This window comes from Papaver somniferum, chromosome 3 (genome assembly GCF_003573695.1).
Source record: "Papaver somniferum cultivar HN1 chromosome 3, ASM357369v1, whole genome shotgun sequence".
NCBI lineage: Eukaryota > Viridiplantae > Streptophyta > Magnoliopsida > Ranunculales > Papaveraceae > Papaver > Papaver somniferum.
In genome coordinates this window covers 122568285-122589816 of record NC_039360.1, presented here as the reverse complement: position 1 = coordinate 122589816, position 21532 = coordinate 122568285, and the positions used below count along the sequence as shown (strand labels likewise).

At 38.6% G+C, this 21532-nt stretch overlaps 2 protein-coding genes across 2 annotated transcripts; one reads left to right on the top strand and one right to left on the bottom strand.

Annotated features, from left to right (window-relative positions):
- Window positions 1-202: 202 nt before the first annotated feature.
- Window positions 203-7836, top strand: LOC113357225 (protein GIGANTEA-like). Its single transcript, XM_026600565.1, has 15 exons — window positions 203-352; window positions 783-1048; window positions 1555-1626; window positions 1813-1867; window positions 1984-2126; window positions 2278-2552; window positions 2779-2837; window positions 2933-3173; window positions 3252-3402; window positions 3742-3951; window positions 4301-5863; window positions 6168-6236; window positions 6344-6562; window positions 6870-6962; window positions 7069-7836. Exons 2-15 carry the CDS (start codon window positions 962-964, stop codon window positions 7402-7404), a joined length of 3573 nt encoding a protein of 1190 aa, XP_026456350.1. The 5' UTR covers window positions 203-352; window positions 783-961; the 3' UTR covers window positions 7405-7836.
- Window positions 7837-7934: 98 nt separating this feature from the next.
- LOC113357226 (egg cell-secreted protein 1.2-like) lies at window positions 7935-9331 on the bottom strand. The gene has a single exon (XM_026600567.1). The coding sequence runs from the start codon at window positions 9217-9219 to the stop codon at window positions 8749-8751; it is 471 nt and encodes a 156-aa protein (XP_026456352.1). The 5' UTR covers window positions 9220-9331; the 3' UTR covers window positions 7935-8748.
- Between the last annotated feature and the right edge of the window lie 12201 nt (window positions 9332-21532).

The window sequence follows — 21532 nt, the reverse complement described above, 5'->3', positions numbered from 1 at the left end:
AAAAGTTCAAGACAAAACAGGAAGCTGACATGTAGCTAGAGAGTCTTAGCTGCCCAAAATATCAGGCTCCACGTATACAGTGGTCAAGCCAAAGATCTCTCAAGTCTCACCCACCAAACAGCTCTTCGAGATTTGAGAGATCTAAATCTCTGTTTTCTCTCTCTATGCCCAAAGCTATTAGCCAGTAATAACACTCTAAAAGATTTTTCATTTTATTATTTTTTATTTTAATCTTTTTATTACTTCTTCTTCTCTCACCAAAATAATTTTGAAACCTCATTTTTTTTCTTCTCTCACATGAATAATTTCAGAGCCCTAAACTTCTCCCTTTCTCCACAGCAGATCAAATCAGGTTTGGTTGATGCTTTCCTTTTACTTTGAAAGCTTCCATGATTTCTGCAGCTTACCCTCTGTACTGTCTATCATTTTCTTCATTTTTTTTTTCTTCTTCATTTATGGTCTTAAGAACCCTGTTTTAAGCTTCCTTGGCTGTTTCTGTTAATTTTTTCTTTTTTCCTTTTCTTGTTCTTACTGATTTGATCTTATCAAACATACAAAAAAAACAAGTGAACAAATTTCATTTAATTTTTTTTAGCTGAAGAAGATAAGATATTTTCGAACCATATATTTTCTCGGAAAAAGACGAAAGATTCAACCAAACTTTTAAGTTTCTTTCATCATTTTTTGTTCCTTTTCTCTCTGTATGGAATATAATTTGGTAGTATATGAAATGCTTGAATTGAATTTTTTGATTGATAATTATTTTCTTTTTTTTCATGCAGAAATCAGATTTGGGTTAATATTGAGCATGTAAACTTAGACAAGAATTGTGGTTGTTGATCACAGATGTACTTCCTTTTTTTATGAGAAGAGATTACAAGTGTAAAATTCCAGCTTGTTTGTCACTGCAAGATTACATATTAAACATCTAGTTTGATAAAGAGAATCCTTCCCAAGCTCCATGGCTACTCTGTGTGAGAGATGGATTGATGGTCTTCAATTTTCTTCTTTATTTTGGCCTCCTCCTGAAGATGCTCAACAGCATAAGGTACCTTAGCTTACTTCTTCTTGTTAAAAAATTTCCAACTTTTTAAAAATTATTTATTTCTTTCGGTTATTAAAAAATGTAGCAATATTTATAAGTTTGATGATCCGGGTCTTCTTAAATTTAAGTTACTTTTTTTAGGGATTTTCTATTTTGGGTAATTGTTTTTGTAAGGATGGATGTAGATGCAAAGAGTTTGAATATTTGGTAAATAAATATGTTTAAGTTGTATAATATGGTCAAGAATTTCAGGTAAAATACCTCAGTATAGATGTATGGTAATGGTATGATTTTTCACTAGCAGAACAAGTTGTGGTAAAACATATACCAAAAGGTGTATGTGGAAAATCCTCCACCACCCGAAGGGATGACTACGGATTGATAATCACTCTATCTTTGATCTACTTATTTACACGAGTAAATTTGAAGTACATGGTTATTTGTGAAATCTCACCTGTCCTTGTTTAAAATTCATTTGCTAACTTAACTTTATTGTTGTTTTCATTTAGGCTCAAATTACTGCCTATGTTGAATATTTCGGCCAGTTCACATCAGAGCAGTTCCCGGATGATATTGCCGAGGTAACTAATATGATCTATGTGGAATTTGAATTTCATATATGTGAACAGATATATGCTTCAAGCAGTTCATGGCGAGCTACCGAGTTCAAACATAACAAAGCTAAATGATTGTTCTGATGAAATAACAAAATAATGCCTGGGAAACTGTTAGTCACTGATTGTATCTTTGGTTCATTTCTTCTGCAGCTAATTCGGAGTCGTTATCCATCTACCGAAAAGCGCCTATTGGATGAAGTATTGGGTAATCAAAATCAGATCCCTATTGACTTTATGTTGTTACAGACTATCCCATAGATTGCTTTCTTCCTTGGGTTGATGTTCCGCGGTAATCTTAAACATGCTTTACTTGATCTGCAGCAATATTTGTTCTTCATCATCCAGAACATGGGCATGCTGTTATTCTTCCAATTATATCATGTATACTTGATGGTTCAGTGGCTTACGATAAGAACAATCCTCCCTTTGCTTCTTTCGTTTCTTTAGTCTGCCCAAGCAGTGAGGTAAGAGACCTTCAAAACAAGTTCATCTTTGGACACTTTATACTATATTTTTCTTCTCATTATACGATCCTTCACAGTTCGCAGTTGGGGTCATGCGAGATTAGTTTATGATCTGAGTATCACATCGAGTAATCCTTCTTTTTTGTTGCAGAATGATTATTCTGAACAATGGGCTTTGGCATGTGGGGAAGTTTTAAGGGTATTAACACACTACAACCGCCCAATTTATAAGGTGGAGCATCAGAACAATGAACAAGAGAGAAGCAACAGTGGTAGCCATGCTACAACAAGTAACTCGACTGAAGGGGAAGCTTGCCATCTACCTTTGGAACAGCAGGAGAGAAAACCTTTACGTCTTTTGTCTCCTTGGATTACAGATTTGTTGCTTGCAGCACCACTGGGTATTCGTAGTGACTACTTTCGCTGGTTAGTAAATATGTTCTTCTATGGTGTTACTCATGCCGGGCGGCTATTTCAAGTTGATTTAAGCTATGAATGTTACGTTTAGTCACCCAGTTTGGAAAAGCCTGCTGGACACTGTTTATGTATTATTTTATTTGTTCATGTTCTCTTTAGTTTTCAAAGAATGTGAAGGGTTTCCGGGTGTATGTTCTTATCAAATAAGCATCTTGAGAATTTTTATGTTCATTAGGTGTGGCGGTGTCATGGGTAAATATGCAGCGGGTGGAGAACTTAAGCCCCCTACTGCTGGTTAGTCAAGTCTCCAACACCATCATATGTAATCTTGGTTTTCATATATTACTTTTGCTGATATCTGAAGCTTCTATTTAATTTTATGACGTTAGTTTCTGCCCGTGGATCTGGAAAGCATCCACAGCTTATGCCATCAACTCCAAGATGGGCAGTTGCAAATGGTGCAGGTGTTATACTAAGTGTATGTGATGATGAAGTTGCGCGCTATGAAACCGCTACTTTAACAGCAGTTGCTGTTCCTGCACTCCTGCTTCCTCCTCCGACTACTGCTTTGGATGAGCATCTTGTTGCTGGATTGCCTGCTCTTGAGCCATATGCACGCTTATTTCATCGGTGAGAATTCAAACTTAAACATATCTTTGAACAGTTTCCTTGCCCTATTATATTAAGGACCTCATTCTTCCAATTTAGGTACTATGCAATTGCTACAACAAGTGCCACACAGAGACTTTTGCTTGGACTATTGGAAGCACCACCATCTTGGGCTCCAGATGCTCTGGATGCTGCGGTACAGCTTGTAGAACTACTGAGGGCTGCCGAAGAATATGCAACTGGCATGAGGGTAAGTTGGATCATGAGAATAACACCTTTTTAGGTGGGGTGTAACATGATGTTAGGGTTTTACCGGAGGTTGTACTCATTATTATTTCTTAATTTTTTGTATGTTGTGTTATGTGCTGTTGCAGTTCTGTTTTTCCATCAACTCACGTCTTAGTTTCTTCTGAATTCTCTGCTCTTCTGATTTTTTGTTTTGGTTACTGCCTACCGGTATCCATAACTCATGCTATGATCGTAACTTGATGGCAGAAGAATATGTTTCTAATTCACTTTTTCTTTTTGACTTGTGCTAATGAGTTTTGACTGTTTCCTAATTATAATCTTTACTGGTGTTATACTGTAGCTCCCAAGAAACTGGATGCATTTGCACTTCTTGCGTGCAATTGGGACTGCAATGTCCATGAGAGCTGGTATTTCGGCTGATGCAGCGGCAGCTTTGCTTTTCCGCATACTTTCTCAACCTGCGCTGCTTTTTCCTCCACTAAGGCTACCGGAAGGAGTTGAAGCTCAACCTGAACTCCTGAGTGGCTATATTTCTTGTTACCGGAAGCAGGTAATTGAGTTTCTGTATATACAGTTGCAATCTTCTCCAACTTAGATGTTACCAGGACCCTGGAACAGTGCCCCACAGCTTCTTTCTTTAAAGATTTAATATTTGAAAGACGATCTCGTGTTTGAAAACATGTAACATAGTAGGTGCAAAAAAGTAAAAAGTGAAATCTTCTTTAATTTATGTGACAGCCATTGAAGTTCATTTGAATTATAAAAAAAGTTAATGTTGGCAGTCTGCTGCCAGTAATTGTGAGTAATTGCTGGCTGTCTGCTGCTTATACAGTTTCTTAACGGCTTACCATTACTTATCTTTTCTCTTTGGTTTAACTGTCAGTTGATCGATTGTGCAGATAGAAGTTCCCGCTGCTGAAGCTACTATTGAGGCCACGGCTCAAGGAATTGCATCAATGTTTTGCTCTCATGGTCCTGATGTTGAATGGAGAATTTGTACCATATGGGAAGCAGCATACGGCCTAATACCTCTAAGTTCTTCAGCTGTTGATCTGCCAGAGATCATAGTAGCAACACCTCTGCAACCTCCAGCTTTATCATGGAATCTTTTCTTGCCCCTACTAAAAGTATTACAGCATCTTCCTCGTGGAAGCCCGTCTGAAGCTTGTCTCATGAGAATTTTTGTTGCTACAGTTGAGGCAATCCTTCAGAGAACCTTTCCACCCCAGTCCTTAAGAGAACAACAAGCGAGGAACTCACAGTATAATTTTAGTGTTGGTCCCTCAAAGAGCCTTGCTGTGGCTGAGCTCCGTACCATGGTTCATTCATTATTTTTAGGATCATGTGCCTCTGTAGATCTGGCTTCTCGCCTGCTGTTTGTCGTGTTAACAGTTTGCGTAAGTCATGAAGTTCGCCCAAGCGGAAGCAAAAGACCTAGAAACGGGAATCATACATATTCTCGTGAACCAAGTGAAGATTGCCAACCAATTGATGGAAAAATTAGAGCAGACGTGAGAAGTAGAAAAGGGAGAAAACAAGGACCGGTGGCTGCATTTGATTCATATGTTCTGGCTGCTGTTTGCGCTTTGTCGTGTGAACTACAGCTGTTCCCGATAATTTCTAAAACCACTAAACTCTCGAAATTGATAGATGTGAGTGAAGTAGGAAAATTAGGAAAAACAAATGGGTCAACTAACCAGCTACAAGAAGGTTTCTACTCTGCCATTCGTCATACTCGAAGGATAGTCGGGATCTTAGAGGCACTTTTTTCTCTGAAACCTTCAACAGTTGGTACTTCATGGAGTTACAGTTCAAACGAGATAGTCGCTGCGGCTATGGTGGCTGCTCATATTTCTGAACTCTTTCGACGGTCAAAGACCTGCATGCATTCTTTAACTGTCTTGATGAGATGCAAATGGGACGATGAAATTCACACAAGGGCATCCTCTCTCTATAACCTCATTGACTTTCATGGCAAAGCTGTTGCGTCTATCGCCAACAAGGCAGAACCACTTGAAGCCCACTTAGTAAATTCACCATTGTGGAAAGATACTTCAGTATGTAGCAGTGGTGCACGACAACTTAATTCTTCCAAATCTAACGGGTTTAGGCCAGTAGAATCATCATCAATCCGACAGTTGGAAAGAGATACTGACGCACCCCAATCAGCTAAATTTCTTAAATGTGAGAGAGCTTTACTCTCACATGATGGCATGGATAATAAAACTGTTGGGAAAAGTCTTTCCAGTTTGGCCATGGACGCGTCAGAATTGGCTAATTTCCTGACAGTGGATCGGCATATCGGATTTAATTGCAGTTCCCAAGTTCTACTAAAATCTGTACTAGAAGATAAACATGAATTATGCTTTTCTGTTGTTTCACTGCTGTGGCACAAGTTGATAGCAACACCAGAAACACAACTCAGTGAGGAAAGCACGTCTGCGCAACAAGGGTGGCGGCAGGTACTTTTCTTTTGCTGTCCAACTTCCATAATTGATTATTTTCTGTTGAGGTTATATGGGTCTTATTTCAAGCATAACAGCATATCACCATTAAGAAATCATCAACTGTTTACTGCTTGAATAACTAACCGTTATTTTGATATTGCATGAGGAGCGTTAGAGTGGTCCATATCTCTCTGTTTCACTTTCTCTCTTCTTTGTTACTTGATGATCGTTCTTTCTGGATTCCATGATGTAGAATCCAACTTGTATCCATATTTTATGCTTTCGAATAAACTGACCAACTCTCATGTACTTTGAACAGGTAGTTGATGCCATGTGCAATGTTGTATCAGCTTCTCCAACAAAAGCATCAGCTGCAATTGTGCTCCAGGTTCAGATGCTGCTTAACTTATGAATTCTCAGCTGGCTAACATGTTGTTTTGCTCTTTTCAACAACCACTTTTGTTTATTCACATTTATGTCTCTCTTTACTGCCAGGCTGATAAGGATTTGTACCCTTGGATTGCTAGAGACGACGAGCAAGGTCAAAAAATGTGGATAGTTAACCAAAGAATTGTCAAACTAATTGTAGAGCTTATGAGAAATCATGATCGCCCTGAATCATTGGTAATTATAGCCGGTGCTTCAGATCTTCTACTGCGTGCAACAGATGGAATTCTTGTTGATGGAGAAGCTTGCACTTTGCCCCAGCTAGAGGTAATATAGATTGTCTATTCCTGGTTTCAAGTTTTGTCGTCTAGTTTAATTTAAATGCCATCCATGTCTTTAGACCTCAAACTCTAATGATTAGTTAGATATGTTGTTTATTCTTTTTCTAATTGTTGGAGAATTCCACTTTCTTTTAGTGCTGTGGCATTTTAATGTCATACTTCTCATGTTCCTTAGGTAGAGTGGTTTCCATGATGTATATTTGGAATTTATTCGGTCACAAAGCTCAGTAACCAACTATGTGCTATCTTTTTTTATTCTGAGTTTCTGTTTTCCTGTATACAAAATTTATCAGCTCCTTGAAGCCACAGCTAAAGCTATTAAGCTTGTGCTCGAGTGGGGTGATACAGGTTTGGCAGTCAGAGACAGCCTCTCAAACTTGTTGAAGGTAATCTTTTAAACAGATGGCCTAGTTTTTACTTCACCCCGTCGGTGCCCTCTAATTAGTTCCATAAACCATCGGTCAGCTGATTTATGTGTGCTTTTACGTGCAGTGTCGCTTGCCAGCTACGACGCATTGCCTTTCTCATCCAAGTGCACATGTCCGTGCCCTTAGCACATCAGTTCTACGTGATGTTCTGGTTATTGGCTCTGTGAAATCCAATTCTAAGCAAGAGGAAATACAAACGACCAAACATGTTTCTCCGTTAAGCCAATATTTAAGTTTAGGAGGAGGGGATATTGACTGGCATGCAGAAATAGAGAAGTGCTTGACATGGGAGGCTCAGAAAGGGCAAGCAGCAGGAGTGTCCAACACATTCCTCAGTGCTGCCTCAAAAGAGTTGGGATATATTAACATTCCATTTTTAACTGAGGTTAGTCCTACCTAGTTGTGTCAGTCGATCAATCTCTGGCCTTCCCCTTGAGCTGATTAGATTCAAGGAAAATATGGCCTGAGTTGTTTTTTTCAGGTTTCATACCAGTATATATTTCTTGCTGTGAAACTTGAACGTGACACGCACCCAAATGTGTTATATAGCTAGGTGATCAGCACGTCACAACTTCATCATTGACAACCTCATGCTCTTGTAGATAGAAGAACCCATCCATTTTTAAATTAGGAAAAAGATTGGGTAAGATAACTGTTCGACTCTTGGATGGATGTTGTGTTATTTCTTGACACTACCTCATTATCTCTGTAATAATGTTACACTGTATGGGTTCTAATCCAGTTGTGAGCCTGCCATTAGTCAGCAGTTGCTCCAGATGTTGTAGTAATACGGAAATTTCCATGTTAATACAAACTGAGTTTTTTCTTCGGATTTGGTGGAGTTGGGGATTTGGTGGAGTTGGGTCGAGGATGCAGAGAATTTTCTTACTCTGTAATAATGTTACACTGTATGGGTTCTAATCCAGTTGTACTCAGTTGTGAGCCTGCCGTTAGTCAGCAGTTGCTCCAGATGTTGTAGAAATACGGAAATTTCCATGTTAATACAAATTTCTTCGGATTTGGTGGAGTTGGGTTGAGGATGCAGAGAATTTTCTTACTCTTATTTCCAGCAAAATATAAAAGATTCTTAGTTTTGTTTCCTTTTTTTATAGTATATCCAGGCCAGACAGAGTGAAAGGTCAGAAACTTGACATTTGGAGGGAAAAAGACATTGCAAATTGACTACAAGTGAAAGGGGCAATAAAAGGGATAAAAGAGCATAACTAGACATGACAAGAAAAACTTAGATGCTCAGGAAAAGAAAAAGACCTTCAAACACAGTCTCACCTTATGAATAATGCTTATTACTTGGAGGATCGTTGTAAGCTCGGCCTCCAGTTTCGCGTGGTCCTAATCGATCAGAATCATCAGATCATGTATCAAAATTCTGAAAAGCCAAACTAGAGTCAAAAGACGACAACCAGACTGCTATTGCTTCTGATTAGTGTTTAATGTAAGGAGTGGGGATGTGGGAAGGACAGAAAAGAGATCTCTCGTACTTGCTCAAATATGAGAACTAAGCCAGTGATTATGACGAACAAGAAACTCAAGAACATGAACCTTTCCAAACCCTGCCATATTCTTATTCATGATAAAAAATAAAAAAAAAAAAACTACAAACTCAAACAAGCAAACAACATTACTCATGACCTGAAATAGATATCCTAACAAGCATAAATAAAACCCAATAGAGGACTTGGAATGAAGAGCAGGATTAAGTTCTAGTCGTCCCAATGAAAATTATCTATCCAACCACTATTGGGGCAGTACTTGGTTCCGAGATAGGTGACTGAGCAGGAGCCTGTACCGGTGGAAGCATAGTAACAGGTGAAGAACGAGGTGCAGCCGAGTGTGGAGCATCACAATAACCACGTAAAATGTCGCCCTCTTGAGCAGTAAAACCTACAGATGTAAGCATAGAAGGCCAGCATTCACGAGTTATGATACGGATAGCTCTGCAACATTCAAGACCAAGATACATCTCTCCATCCATGAAGAAAAGTATAATCTCGTTAGTGCAAGATCGTAGCTCATATAGTGCATTCCAGCACTCAACCATGCTGGCACCGTCATCCGCATTGATCCGAGCTGCTAAGTTATGACCTGGGTAACGAATCACTGCTGGCACTTCCCTTGCAGCCACAAATGTTGAGCTACTGACCATAAGAGCTGAAATTACCAACAAAAGAACCAACTTGCTGTTGATGAGAGCCATTGTTTTCTGCGAAAGAGTGATGAGTTAAGTTAGACAGAGAATTATGGAGATAGGGAAGGCTGTGTGAAGAAGTGGTGCTTGGTGGTCGGGTATATATAGAGGAGAGTTGGGATGCAGCCATTATTGTGTATTTTGTGGGCTTTGATTGTCTAATTAATTGAATCTCAACGCACATTTGAGTGAAAATGAATCGACTTTGGGAGAGAGATCTAGAAATGGAGAATTATGTAATCGTGGGTCTGATTAATGGCTAAAACAGATCAATGAAATTCTAGTGTTTTTTATAATTAAGGCTCTCAAAACGTAACTGCCATGATCATTTGGAACCTGAATAGTCTTATTCTGTCTCGATTTAATTTTTTGAGGTGGACATCTTGGGCAGGGCGCACCAGGTTCTTAGTTATTCAGCATGTGTGTACCAAAAAAAAAAAAAAAAGTAACATCTTCTTTGTTTGCAGCTGACTCGGCTTCTGGATCTGAGTCAACCTCTGACTCGGGCTGAGTCAGCAGTCAGACCGTTTGTTTTGCATTTTGAGTCAGATCTGACTCGACCTATGACTCAGACATAACCCCTGACTCGGACCCATTTGAGTCAGGTAACAAAATACCCCTGACTCACGGGACCAAACCACTGACTCACGTGTTTTGAGTCAAATGAGTCAGATCTGACTCAAAACAAACATATTGAGTCAGATCCAGATGAGTCAGGTGATTTCACTCAGATCCAGACGACTCAGATGAGTCAGGAGTAAACAAACATAGTGTAAGTCGCTGAACATGTACACACACAAAGATTATATAGCTTGATATTCCACTGCGCGATAAAGAGCCGCGTCCATGGTTACTGTAACTGCTAAAAACCCAACTAGTGGATCTAGCAAGGTTCGCAGTACATTCAAGTAAATTCATTTGTATAACAAAGATAAATGTAAATGAATCGGAAAACATGAGTGCTGGTAATGTAAAGTGATAATGATGTAAAGCGCTGATAAATGCAAATGACACGAGATTTATGTGGTTCAGCTGAAGCCTACATACGTGGCGGTAATGAGTTTGAAATCTTACCACGATTGTTAAGGTTACAATGTGTTCGAATGTTTTTTTTCTTTCGAAAAAGAGGCAAGCATCAGATAATATGTTGATAATGTCGATTTAGGAAATCGAAAACCTTACAGAAATTTTTCAAGATCTTATAAAAGTCATTCAAATTGTAGCATTTCCACCAATTTTTCCTATCAAATCTATCCCTTCAGACTTAAGAACAGTTTCAGAGAACCTTTTCTCTCCTAACAGAGAGGACCAAACATCTAGGGCCAAAACGGTTTTGAAAATAAAACCAATATGTGTCAAAGCGCAAGGCAATGACTGGATGAAATCCAACCCCATGTTCATTAGATATAAATAACATGAACTCGAGTTTTTTAAGTTTAGATTGCCTAATGCAATCAAGGTAGCAATGACCCAACTAGTTGTAGCGGTAGCCAAACAGTAACCAAAGTGTCTCAAACGATAACCAAAGTGTCTCAAGTAATGTGTTTGAATGTAGGTGCAGGTAAAAGCAAACATTGAGCATTACAATCTGGGTTGCACGGACACGACGCGGTCACGAACACGACACGCATATATAAATTTTTATATGATAAATTACATAGGTAAAAATGAATATCAATTTATTCGTAAGAAAGAATGAAAATTCTAAATTAAAACATTTTATTTCTAAATAACATATCATTACATGAAATATTCCTATAAGTTTTGAGGTTATATTCTTCAACAGGTTTTGTGGCGTATATATGGAATAGTAGGAATAGTTGGATATATGAGAAAAAAGGTTTGATCCACTTAAAACCCTTGCTATGGCAATCAGGAGAGCTGGAGAGTATTATTTCACATCTATGCATATGGAAGAACATTCTAACTGTACGCAGGAAATATTGGTTAAATGAGTTTTCCCAAGGAATGGCTTTCATAAGTTAAATACTGATGGTGCATCTTCTAGTTCTATTCATGCAGGGATCGGAGGTGTGGTTAGAGATGATGATGGCTCTTTCGTGGCAGGCTATGTGAAACACATTCGACATAATGGGAGCAATATGGCGGAGGTCTGGGCTATTAGAGATGGTATTAACATTGTTTTTCAGTTGGGAATCAGGAAACTTGAAGTCAACTGCGACTCCACTTTCGCATTACAGCTATGCAAATGAGAAATCTCATGTCCATGGCATCTCAGAAGTTTAGTGCATGATATTGAGATGCTGAAGATGAAGTTTGAAGAAATAATTTGTTGAACATCATTTTAGAGAATCCAATTTGTGGTTGTTACTTTGTTAAAAAAAAAGTGTCAGAAAGACAATTAGAAGGGGTTTGTGTTAGAGCATAGCTCGGTTGAACCCACCAAGTGTTGGTATGTCAAGTTTGTTTGTCATATTTTAGTGAATCAAAACTCATTTAAAGAGTCGCTTGATTAGTTACTAGAGTCAACTTCATATATGTTAGCTAGAAAGTTACTAGGATATGAGACTTACAAGTATTACATGAAGACTTGAAGAATGTGAAGAAGTAAGGAGCTACAATGACATCATCCTTCCACTTGAGGTTAGTAATATTTGACTTGAACTGTTTCATTCCTAACGTATCTTTCAAGTCGTGCATATTTAAACCATAACTGTGAAGCTATGAATGATTATACTCTAGTTAGACATAATATTAAGGAACAATACGAAGTATAACGTCTATCTTTTGAACTTCGTATATAAAACATCGACATAATCCTATGAATGCTATTGTGATTATGTATGGGTATGGGTGAAGATTTCGTCCTAGGAAACAATGTTTTACATTTGTTTAAAGGAAGTACAATTCATAAACTTGTTTTATGAATCGAAAGGGAAATCGCTGGGCTTATTGGTATTGTTATTCATTGCAAATCTTTGGATTACCAATATGTGTGTTTAGTATAACAGCTCATAACTTGTTTATGTATCTTGGTAAAAGTATTCACAATGCCGGACTTTTACATTGGTATGACTTTTATTAGTGAAACCGATCTTAAGTAATCACCTGATATGGTATGATCGATAATTGTAATTGATGTGACCATTCCTAGTCATTGGGTGACCGATCCTAGAACTTGGTAGGGACTAATCACAAGATGTGTAATCGATCCTTGTAGTAGGTTAACAAGTTTTAGTAATTGGTGTGACCAATCCTATAACTTGTGCAACCAAATACAAGTTTATACCATATATATGTGGTAACCGATCCTAGTACCTAGTCAACCAACTTTTGGTAACTAGTGTGACCGATCCTAGTACCCACATGGAGGTAGAACCGAAACTTTCTTTGATTAATCACATAGTTCTTGGAAATTAGATGAACCAATTCTAAACTCGTTTGGAAGTGTGGCAAATCGGTTCCAAGATTGTAAATATGAAAAAGGATTTACAAAGTAAAGATGTCGACATACTTTGAACATGTGCAGTAACTCTTACCTTTTATTGTTCAAAGATATTCCTTAATAACTAAAGGAGAACCCTGGATCCAAAGAAATTGAGAATCTTTTAATTAAGGTTTTTAGTTTTATATGCTTTTAATTTCCAGCAATTAAAATGCATATCTTTAGAAAATAAAAATTGGTAATATTAATGTGCATTTACTAATTGGAAATTTTCTACTGAGATTTCGGTCAATATTTGGACAGAGCATTTCCAGGAATTATGAAAACCGAATTTGGAAATATATTGCATATCTTGAGAATATTTTCGATTTTGGAAATTCCTTGGTGTCCAAACTTCCTTGGTCTATAAATATTGAAGTTTGCATTTAAATAAAACTAATCCTCAGAGTCAGCAAAAATACCTAGTTGTGTTGCTACTGGTGGAACCGTCTATTCGGAGAGGAAAGTACCATAATTAGGCGAAATCTCTTATGACCGCTCGTTTTAAAGACTTCTTTGGGATTGGGAAGCTCTACGAGTACCGTTGGTGGGAAACTAGATAATTGCAGTTTAGTATTAGTTTTCAATTGATTTGATTGACTAACGGTGGTTGAACTTTGATTGCACCTAGTTTGTTTATGCTTGAGAATATTCTCTTCTGATATAAGATTCACTCAAACTAGATCGAAGTTTTGACGGGGATCTTTAGACTGTTTGTAGATCTAAAGACATCTTGTGATAATCCATTGCTAACAGACTTCGTTCTGTGTGTGATTGATCACAAGAGATTCAAGTTGATTGTGTGCAGGTATTTATTGAAGATCTAAGAAGATTTGAAGACAAAGAAGATTGCTTGTTTGAGTTCATAATCTTTGGCGTGCACGAAACTTGATCGGCTGGGGATCCAACTATAATCAGTTTATCTTTGTGATAACCTTGATTGATTAGTTGAGTAGATCGGCATCAATATATTGTCTTTGTGACTAAGAAGTATTGATTGCAAAATCTAGACAATTAATTTGGTAGTTGTATTGAGGTAGATCTAAGAACCTGACAAAGGAGTTTATTGCGATAAACGGAAGAGCCTTTTGTCAAACTCATATCACTTGTTTGAAAAGAGTTGTTACCGAACAGATTTGTTGTTCCTTTACTGTTTGGAATACGAACCAAAGGAATTGTTCCAAGTGCATGACTTATTAAAAGTTGGAGGCGCAGGGATACAGACAGAACTAGGTGAACTATAGGTTAGTTGCTTGTCTCAATTATACGAAGTTGGTTTAGATTTTGTATAGCGGCTTAATCCTGAGAGTATTCAATTCTGGACAAGGTCCCAGGGTTTTTCTGTATTTGCGGTTTCCTCGTTAACAAAATCTTGATGTGTCTTTTACTTTTCTATTTCCGCAATTATGATTGTTTTATTATAATTAGAAGTAAAATACACAAATGTTAATTCCTATTTACTTGATAACAATCCTGTTATGTTTGGTTAAGTCTGAACCCTTTATCAAGTAATCATACTTCGTTGTTGTATTGTCTTGATCTTGTATTCGTAGTCAATCACACAAGTTATCTTGTTGTCGTATTGTATCGATCTCGTATCCATAGACGATCACACGAAGTGTGAACCGATTAGTTGTATTGTATCGACTCAGTCCATAGACAATCACTTTCGGAGAAAAGACTTATAGGTGGAAAAGTTTTAGATTGAGATATATGTGGGTACCTTCGTCTTTTCAATTGGTATCAGAGCGGGCAAACACGAAAAGATCTAACAATCTGTGTTTGGTGCGATCCAACCTATAAGAAAATGAATCTAATGAGTGATTCAGTTAACGTAGAGCAAGAAGATGATATATCTTAGATAGGATGTTTGTTTTCAGAACCTGATAAATATCTCAGCACTGTTAGTTCACTAGTGGAAAACAACTCAGGAAATATTAACCATGATGATTTAATAAGAAAACATATAATTGAGATAAACAAGTCAGATTCATATGACAGTGATGAGATTAATTAAATTTTTCATAAAGCTTGCAGAAAAATATAATCTAAAAGATAATATATATTATCCATATTCCGAAAAGATCGTCAGAGAATCTTTGATTCATGAAGATGTTGAATCTAATGAACTTGAATTTGTTCAATCCAAAAAGGATATGTGATTCTAATCTCCAGAATCTCTTAACTAATATACAACATTGTGATTCTAATAGTTTAACCACTTACAAGAATCAAAATAGATGTGCTTCAAGGGGTAATCCTATGACTAGTATCCGGTCAAGACCTTCTGTCATTTATTATGACAATGATTATCTGTTAGGCAGAGGAAAAGATCATCTCTTGTATACAAAAACAAATGATTTCAGATCATGCTGTTTTGTTATTGATCAATTGTCTAAAAACGAATCCAGGAAACAATCCCATCAAATGATGTTGTCTTATTCCAAGAAATTCCTGAGTCAATATAAGAGTTATGATTATTTCACAACTCAAAAAACTTCAAGTCATGCTAATGATCTTGTTTATCAAACTGATCATTTTGTTAAATCAGAACACTCCAGTTGTGACACAGTAAAAGAAATTTATTCTTGGAATAATCCCAAAAGGGAAGATGTTCAAAAATATCATGATGGATCATGTTCCACAAATTCTGAGCTATCACAAGCTCACTCCAACAACTGATGTTGATGTTCGGAATTTCCCTAAATGTGCTCAATTCAAATAAATGGGAAGTTCTTAAAAGGAGCACAAGAACGTGAAGGAAACATAATATTTCATGAACATCTAAAAGTGTTTTTCTATGCTTGGAATATTTTTCTTTTTGAAAATACTTTCAATCTATGCAAAGTCCATGAGAAAATTTGGGAAAAATATTTTCAGATTCTCTCAATCATACTAATTCGGAAAAGTTCTTATGTTGTTTCCTAAAGTGTATATTTTCACAAATAATATACCTTGATTAGGTATCTCAATCTTGGAAACTAAGCTTGATCTGTTATATAAACCATCCATAGGACCGATACTTCCCTCTATGTATTGTCTGCAGTCAAGGATGGGTGAAAATACTATTGACGTTGAATCTCAACTACGAAAACTTGAAACCTTTCAAGTTGAGCTCAAATGCTCTTTCTCAAAAGACCATAAAAAGAGTCATATATCTTTTGAACTTATGCTTATGCTGGTGGGAGATTTTGAAGTTGCTCGTGATCTTATGAAAACTGCAGTTATGAATGAAAAACTGCTCGAATCAACTCTTTTGAATTTGATCGTTGAGGTGAACCTCTTGGAGAGAAGATTTAATCTTCTAAAAGAAAAGAGAAGACAGGTGAACCTGATTTCTGAAGAATCTTCAGTAAACAATAAGAGCACCACTAGATATTAAGATACATGTTGTAATTCTTAATCCAAGAAAATAGTTTTTGATTTCTTTCAATAATTGTATTAGGTCTATTATGAATAAAACTATCTATTATTTATGAATAAAATTATTAGTTTATAATTTTTCTTGTGATAGTTTTCGATTACATAGCCTGTGCTTGAATGCTTTATATTATTGCTATGTATGTTTATGGGATGTTGTTGGATTTCAATGAATGTATAAATCAGTGTGAACTTCTTCCTGCTCCAAAAAATGGTCTTCAATTTTCTTGGTCTAATTTTCAACAAGGTAATAAGAGGATTTTATGCAATTTAGACAGAGTTCTATTCAATCAAAAATGGTTACAACTGTATGGAGATTGGGGATACAAGGTTGGAATGAGGATTGTTTCTGATCATGCTCCTCTGCTAGGTGGTTGTGCAAGCATTCCTAAACCAAAGAATATACCTAGGCAATTTCAAAAAATGTGGATTAGTCATCCTAACTTTTTGGAAGTAGTATCTTAATGTTGGGAAAAAACAGTTACTGGTGATCCTGCATTTCAATTTTTACACAAGTTGAAGGAACTTAAAAAGGTATTAAATGAATGGAATTGGAAATGTTCAAGTAAAGATAAAAGAAGCTGAAGAAAGAGTTAAAGCTGCAACTGAGATATCTGATAATAATCCATTTGATGAAGATGCTCTAAATGAATTAGTTCAAGCTCAAAATGAACATGCAAGTAGAGAGGTTCAAGAAAACACTTTATTGAGGCAAAAATCCAGAGTCAAATGGATTAAGGAAGGAGAAGCTAATACTAATTTTTTTCACACAAATATGAAGATTAGAAATGCAAGGAATACAATTAATGAAATAGAAGATGATGATGGAAATGTACTTCCAAGTCAGGATTTAATAGCCTAATACTTGGTTAACCATTTTCAAAAGAAATTTGAGCATGCCCCTGTGGAAGAAGCTGATGAACTGTTGGAGGTGATTCCTAAAGTTATTAATGAAGATGATCAAAGAATGCTTGATGTCATTCCAGAGGAAGAAGAGATTAAGAAGATAATTTTTGAAATGGATCCAGAAAGTGCTCTTGGTCCAGATGGCTTTTCAGGTATTTTTTTTATAGAAGTTGTTGGGAGATAATTAAACAAGATTTAGTTGTAGCTATTCAACTCTGTTAGAGAAGAAAATTTATTCCCAAAGGCATGAATTCTAGTTTCTTATTCTTATTACCTAAGACACAAGCTGCAAAAACTGCTAATAAGTTCAGACCAATAGGATTAAGCAGTGTTATCTTTAAGATATTTACAAAAATAATCACCAGCAGAATGAGTGAGTTAATGAAGAAGCTGATATCTCCTCAACAAGTAGCATATGTCAAAGGAAGAATTATTCATGAACAAGTTGTTCTAGCATCCGAACTTGTTAATGAAATGAAGTTTAAAAGAAGAGGAGGGAATGTAAGTATGAAACTTGACATTTCTCAGGCTTATGACACAGTGAGTTGGGAGTTTTTGATCAAAGTATTAAAGAAATATGGCTTTTCAAATGACTGGTGTGAATGGATAATAACTTTGTTTAAATCAGCAAGAATTTCAGTGTTGGTGAATGGAGGATCCTGTGGCTTTTTTAAAGTTGGAAGAGGACTGAGGCAGGGAGATCCCTTATCTCTAATTCTTTTTGTGATTATGGAAGATGTATTTAGAGAAACATTTCAGCTCTGGTGGAGAAAATGAAAATGCAGCCAATGGTTACAAAAAAAGGTATTCACCCTACACATCTCTTCTTTGCAGATGATGTATTCATTTTTAGCAATGGTGGTAGGAAGAGTTTATTAAATATGCTTCAACTTCTAGATACTTATCAAGCATGTTCTGGTCAAATCATTAATAAAGTTAAAAATAAACTCTTTGTGGATGGCACAACACATCAGAGGAAAATATTGATTAGTGAACTTGTAAACATGGAAATTTCTAGATTTCCAGATAAGTATTTGGGTGTTTATTTGGCTCCTGGAAAAATCACTTCTGCCATGATATGGCCTATAGCTGAATTGATTCAGAAAAAGTTGGCATCTTGGAAGGGAAGATTACTTTCATTTCAAGATAGGTTGATTCTGGTAAAATCTGTTCTTTGTAGAGTTCCCAAATATAATATGTCGGTCTACAAATGGCCTTTGTCTGTGATTAAAGTGTGTGAAAAGTTAATTAGAAACTTCTTGTGGACTGGTGATGGTGAGTTAAGAAATTTTAAGACAATCTCTTGGAAAAGAGTTTGCACACCTGTTTATGGGTGAAAATCGTTTCTGCTGATTTTGGTAATTTCGGTGAGTGGGTGAGAAACAAATCTAAACCCTAAACAAATATACTGCACGGGAGTACTTTAGATTCGAGAGATCAATCTATACAAATCTGGCCTAAACCAAGAAATGGTCGTTCCGGATTTGCTTCGGTCACAAAGAGGAGGAGAAGGGATGGTTTAGGGAGGGAAGCGAAGAGAGTGTTGAGACCAGAGCAGTTCTGGAAGAGTAGTACTTGACTTGTATCAGAAGATGAAAGCTTTGAGAAAGCTAGCAAGAGTTGCTTTTCTGAGTGTTGTATTTCTCCCTGACCAAAAACTTATGTCTTGGTGGAAATAGGTAAAACCTATTTATACAAGTCCAAGTGAAACGTACTCTGGCCCCGTAAGAAAAGAAACAGATGAGTTAAATGGGAAGAGGTGGTAACGCCTGGTATTGATGGAATTTGATGGAATTGATGTTCCATAATGAAAGAGCGTTTCACCATTACTTTCTGCATTTACTAACCGTTTTATTCTTATTACACTTTCTTGAAACGGGCATGTATGTCGCACGCTGTAGACCGCCAAACCAAAACCCTAATGAGCATCCCCCAGTTTTTGACATACATTTTGATGTCTCGAGTGTTTTCGTGGAAAACATGTAGCATGTCGCTGGTGTTTGATAAGTTGAGCTTGAGAGACTTGCCGGCTCAGGGGCGACCTTCGACGGTCGAGATTTTGTATAAGAGGAATTGTGTCCTTTGATGTAGGCGCGACATTCCAAAGTGCAAGAGTTGCATGGCCTGTGCCAATGGCATGTGTGGCATGCCTTGGTCTTGGGTAGCACGTCGGGTGCAAGTGGAAGTGCCAAAGTGCAAGTGTTGCTCGGCATGGGCCGATGGCAGGTGTGGTATGCCTTGGCCTGGGTTGCATGTCGGGTGCAAGTGGTAATGCCAAAGTGCAAGTGTTGCACGGTATGTGCCAATGGCATGTGTAGTATGCCTTGTCCCTAGGTTGCACGGCTTGGCATGCCAAGTTGCAAGGGTTGCATGGCATGTGTCAATGGCGGGTGTGGCGGCTTTTGCCCTAGGCATGCCAAGTTGCAAGGGTTGCATGGCATGTGCCAATGACGCGTGTGGCGGCTTTGGCCCTAGGTTGCACGGCTTGGCATGCCAGGTTGCAAGGGTTGCATGGCATGTGCCAATGGCGCGTGTGGCTGCTTTGGCCCTAGGTTGCACGGCTTGGCATGCCAGGTTGCAAGGGTTGCACGACATGTGCCAATGGCGCGTTTGGCGGCTTTGGCCCTAGGTTGCATGGCTTGGCATTCCAGGTTGCAAGGGTTGCACGACATGTGCCAATGATGCGTGTGGCGGCTTTGGCCCTAGGTTGCACGACATGTGCCAATGGCGCGTGTGGCGGCTTTGGCCCTAGGTTGCACGGCTTGGCATGCCAGGTTGCAAGGGTTGCACGACATGTGCCAATGGCGCGTGCGGCGGCTTTGTCCCTAGGTTGCACGGCTTGACATGCCAGGTTGCAAGGGTTGCACGAGATGTGCCAATGGCGCGTGTGGCGGCTTTGGACCTAGGTTGCACGGCTTGGCATGCCAGGTTGCAAGGGTTGCACGGCATGTGCCAATGGCGCGTGTGGCGGCTTTGGCCTTAGGTTGCATGGCTTGGCATGCCAAGTTACAAGGGTTGCACAACATGTGCCAATGGCGCGTGTGGCGGCTTTGGCCCTAGGTTGCACGACTTGGCATGCCAGGTTGCAAGGGTTACACGACATGTGCCAATGGCGGTGCGTTTTGGATTTTTGGCATGGTTAACGTGATCATTGCGCGTTGCTTTGCGGTTTGGCGTGGTTTCCATATTTAGCGCAACGGTTGCGCGTTATTTGTAGTTTTGGCATGGTTGGCATATTTTGCACAATGATTGCATGATACATGCAATTGCTATGTTTTGTGTGATGAGTGCACGGTGCGTACATTTAGCATGTTTGCCATGCTTTTGCGCAATGATTGCACGGTACGTGCAATTGCTATGTTTTGCGCGATGTTTGCACGGTACGTGCATTTGGCATGTTGCGTGACATGTGTGAGTGGCATGATTTCCATGCTTTTGCGCAATGATTGCACGGTACGTGCAATTGCTATGTTCTGCGCGACGATTTCACGGTGCGTGCATTCGGCATGTTTTCAATGCTTTTTGCGTAATGGTTGCGCGATATGTGTGAATTTAGGGTTTCACGCATCGAGACCCTAATTTAGTATTTGAAAAAGGGTACCCTGGTAATTTTGACATAAGCGCGTTGAATGCTCTAATAAATGTGCTAGTGTCACCGGTGACGTCATGCTATACGTGAGGTTTTATGGTTTTACCCCTTGTTCAAAAACCACCATCAACATTAAGTCCCCTGCTTAGCTTGGAACATGAGCCTTGTTGCGAGGTAAGCATAAGATGGTGACAGACGAGGATAGAACTGAGACAGTAAGTGGTAAAAGAGGGCCGAGGAGATTTGTCTGACCTTTTTCGAGATGTAAGTAAGAATCTACAATCCTCGCATCTGGTAGCTTTGCACAAATCCCAATATGACTAGGTGTCTTTGGGGCCAGGCTTTGGAACGCGAGGCGGAGCTGCTAGCATAGACTTGTCACGAATGGGGCTTGTCAGTACAAATGGGCTTAGAATGGGCGTGGGACGTTTGACAGAGCATGGCGTTGGCAAGGAAGGCATGGCCGACGCGGCAAGGCAAGGCCGGGATGGAAGGCGCTGGCAAGGAAGGTATGGCTGGCGCGGACTGGCAAGGCCGGGATGGAAGGCGCTGGCAAGAAAGGCATGGCTGGCGCGGACTGGCAAGGCTACCGCGGATTGGGTGGCTGGCGTGGATTGGGTGGCTTGCGCGGATTTTGTCAAGGCCAGCATTGAGCGCTTGGTAGGGCCGGTACTAGCAAGGAAGATGCGTGCTTTTTTGGAAGTGGCAAAGCTTGCTATTGTGGGCCCGACTTCCTTTCTCCATGCACGGCTTTGAAAAGGGAATCCTTCTCTTATTCGAAGTCCCTAACTATCACGCCTATAAAAGAGGTTATCCACCTTTTATTTTGTACCTTTGTTTCTCCATATCTTTGTGTTAGCAACAAGTGGTGGGGCGATTTAACATTCCAGGTATGTCTTCCAGCACTCTTTCTCAAATTAATTCTTCCTTGTTTTTTTTTTGTCATACAAAACTCTAGATGT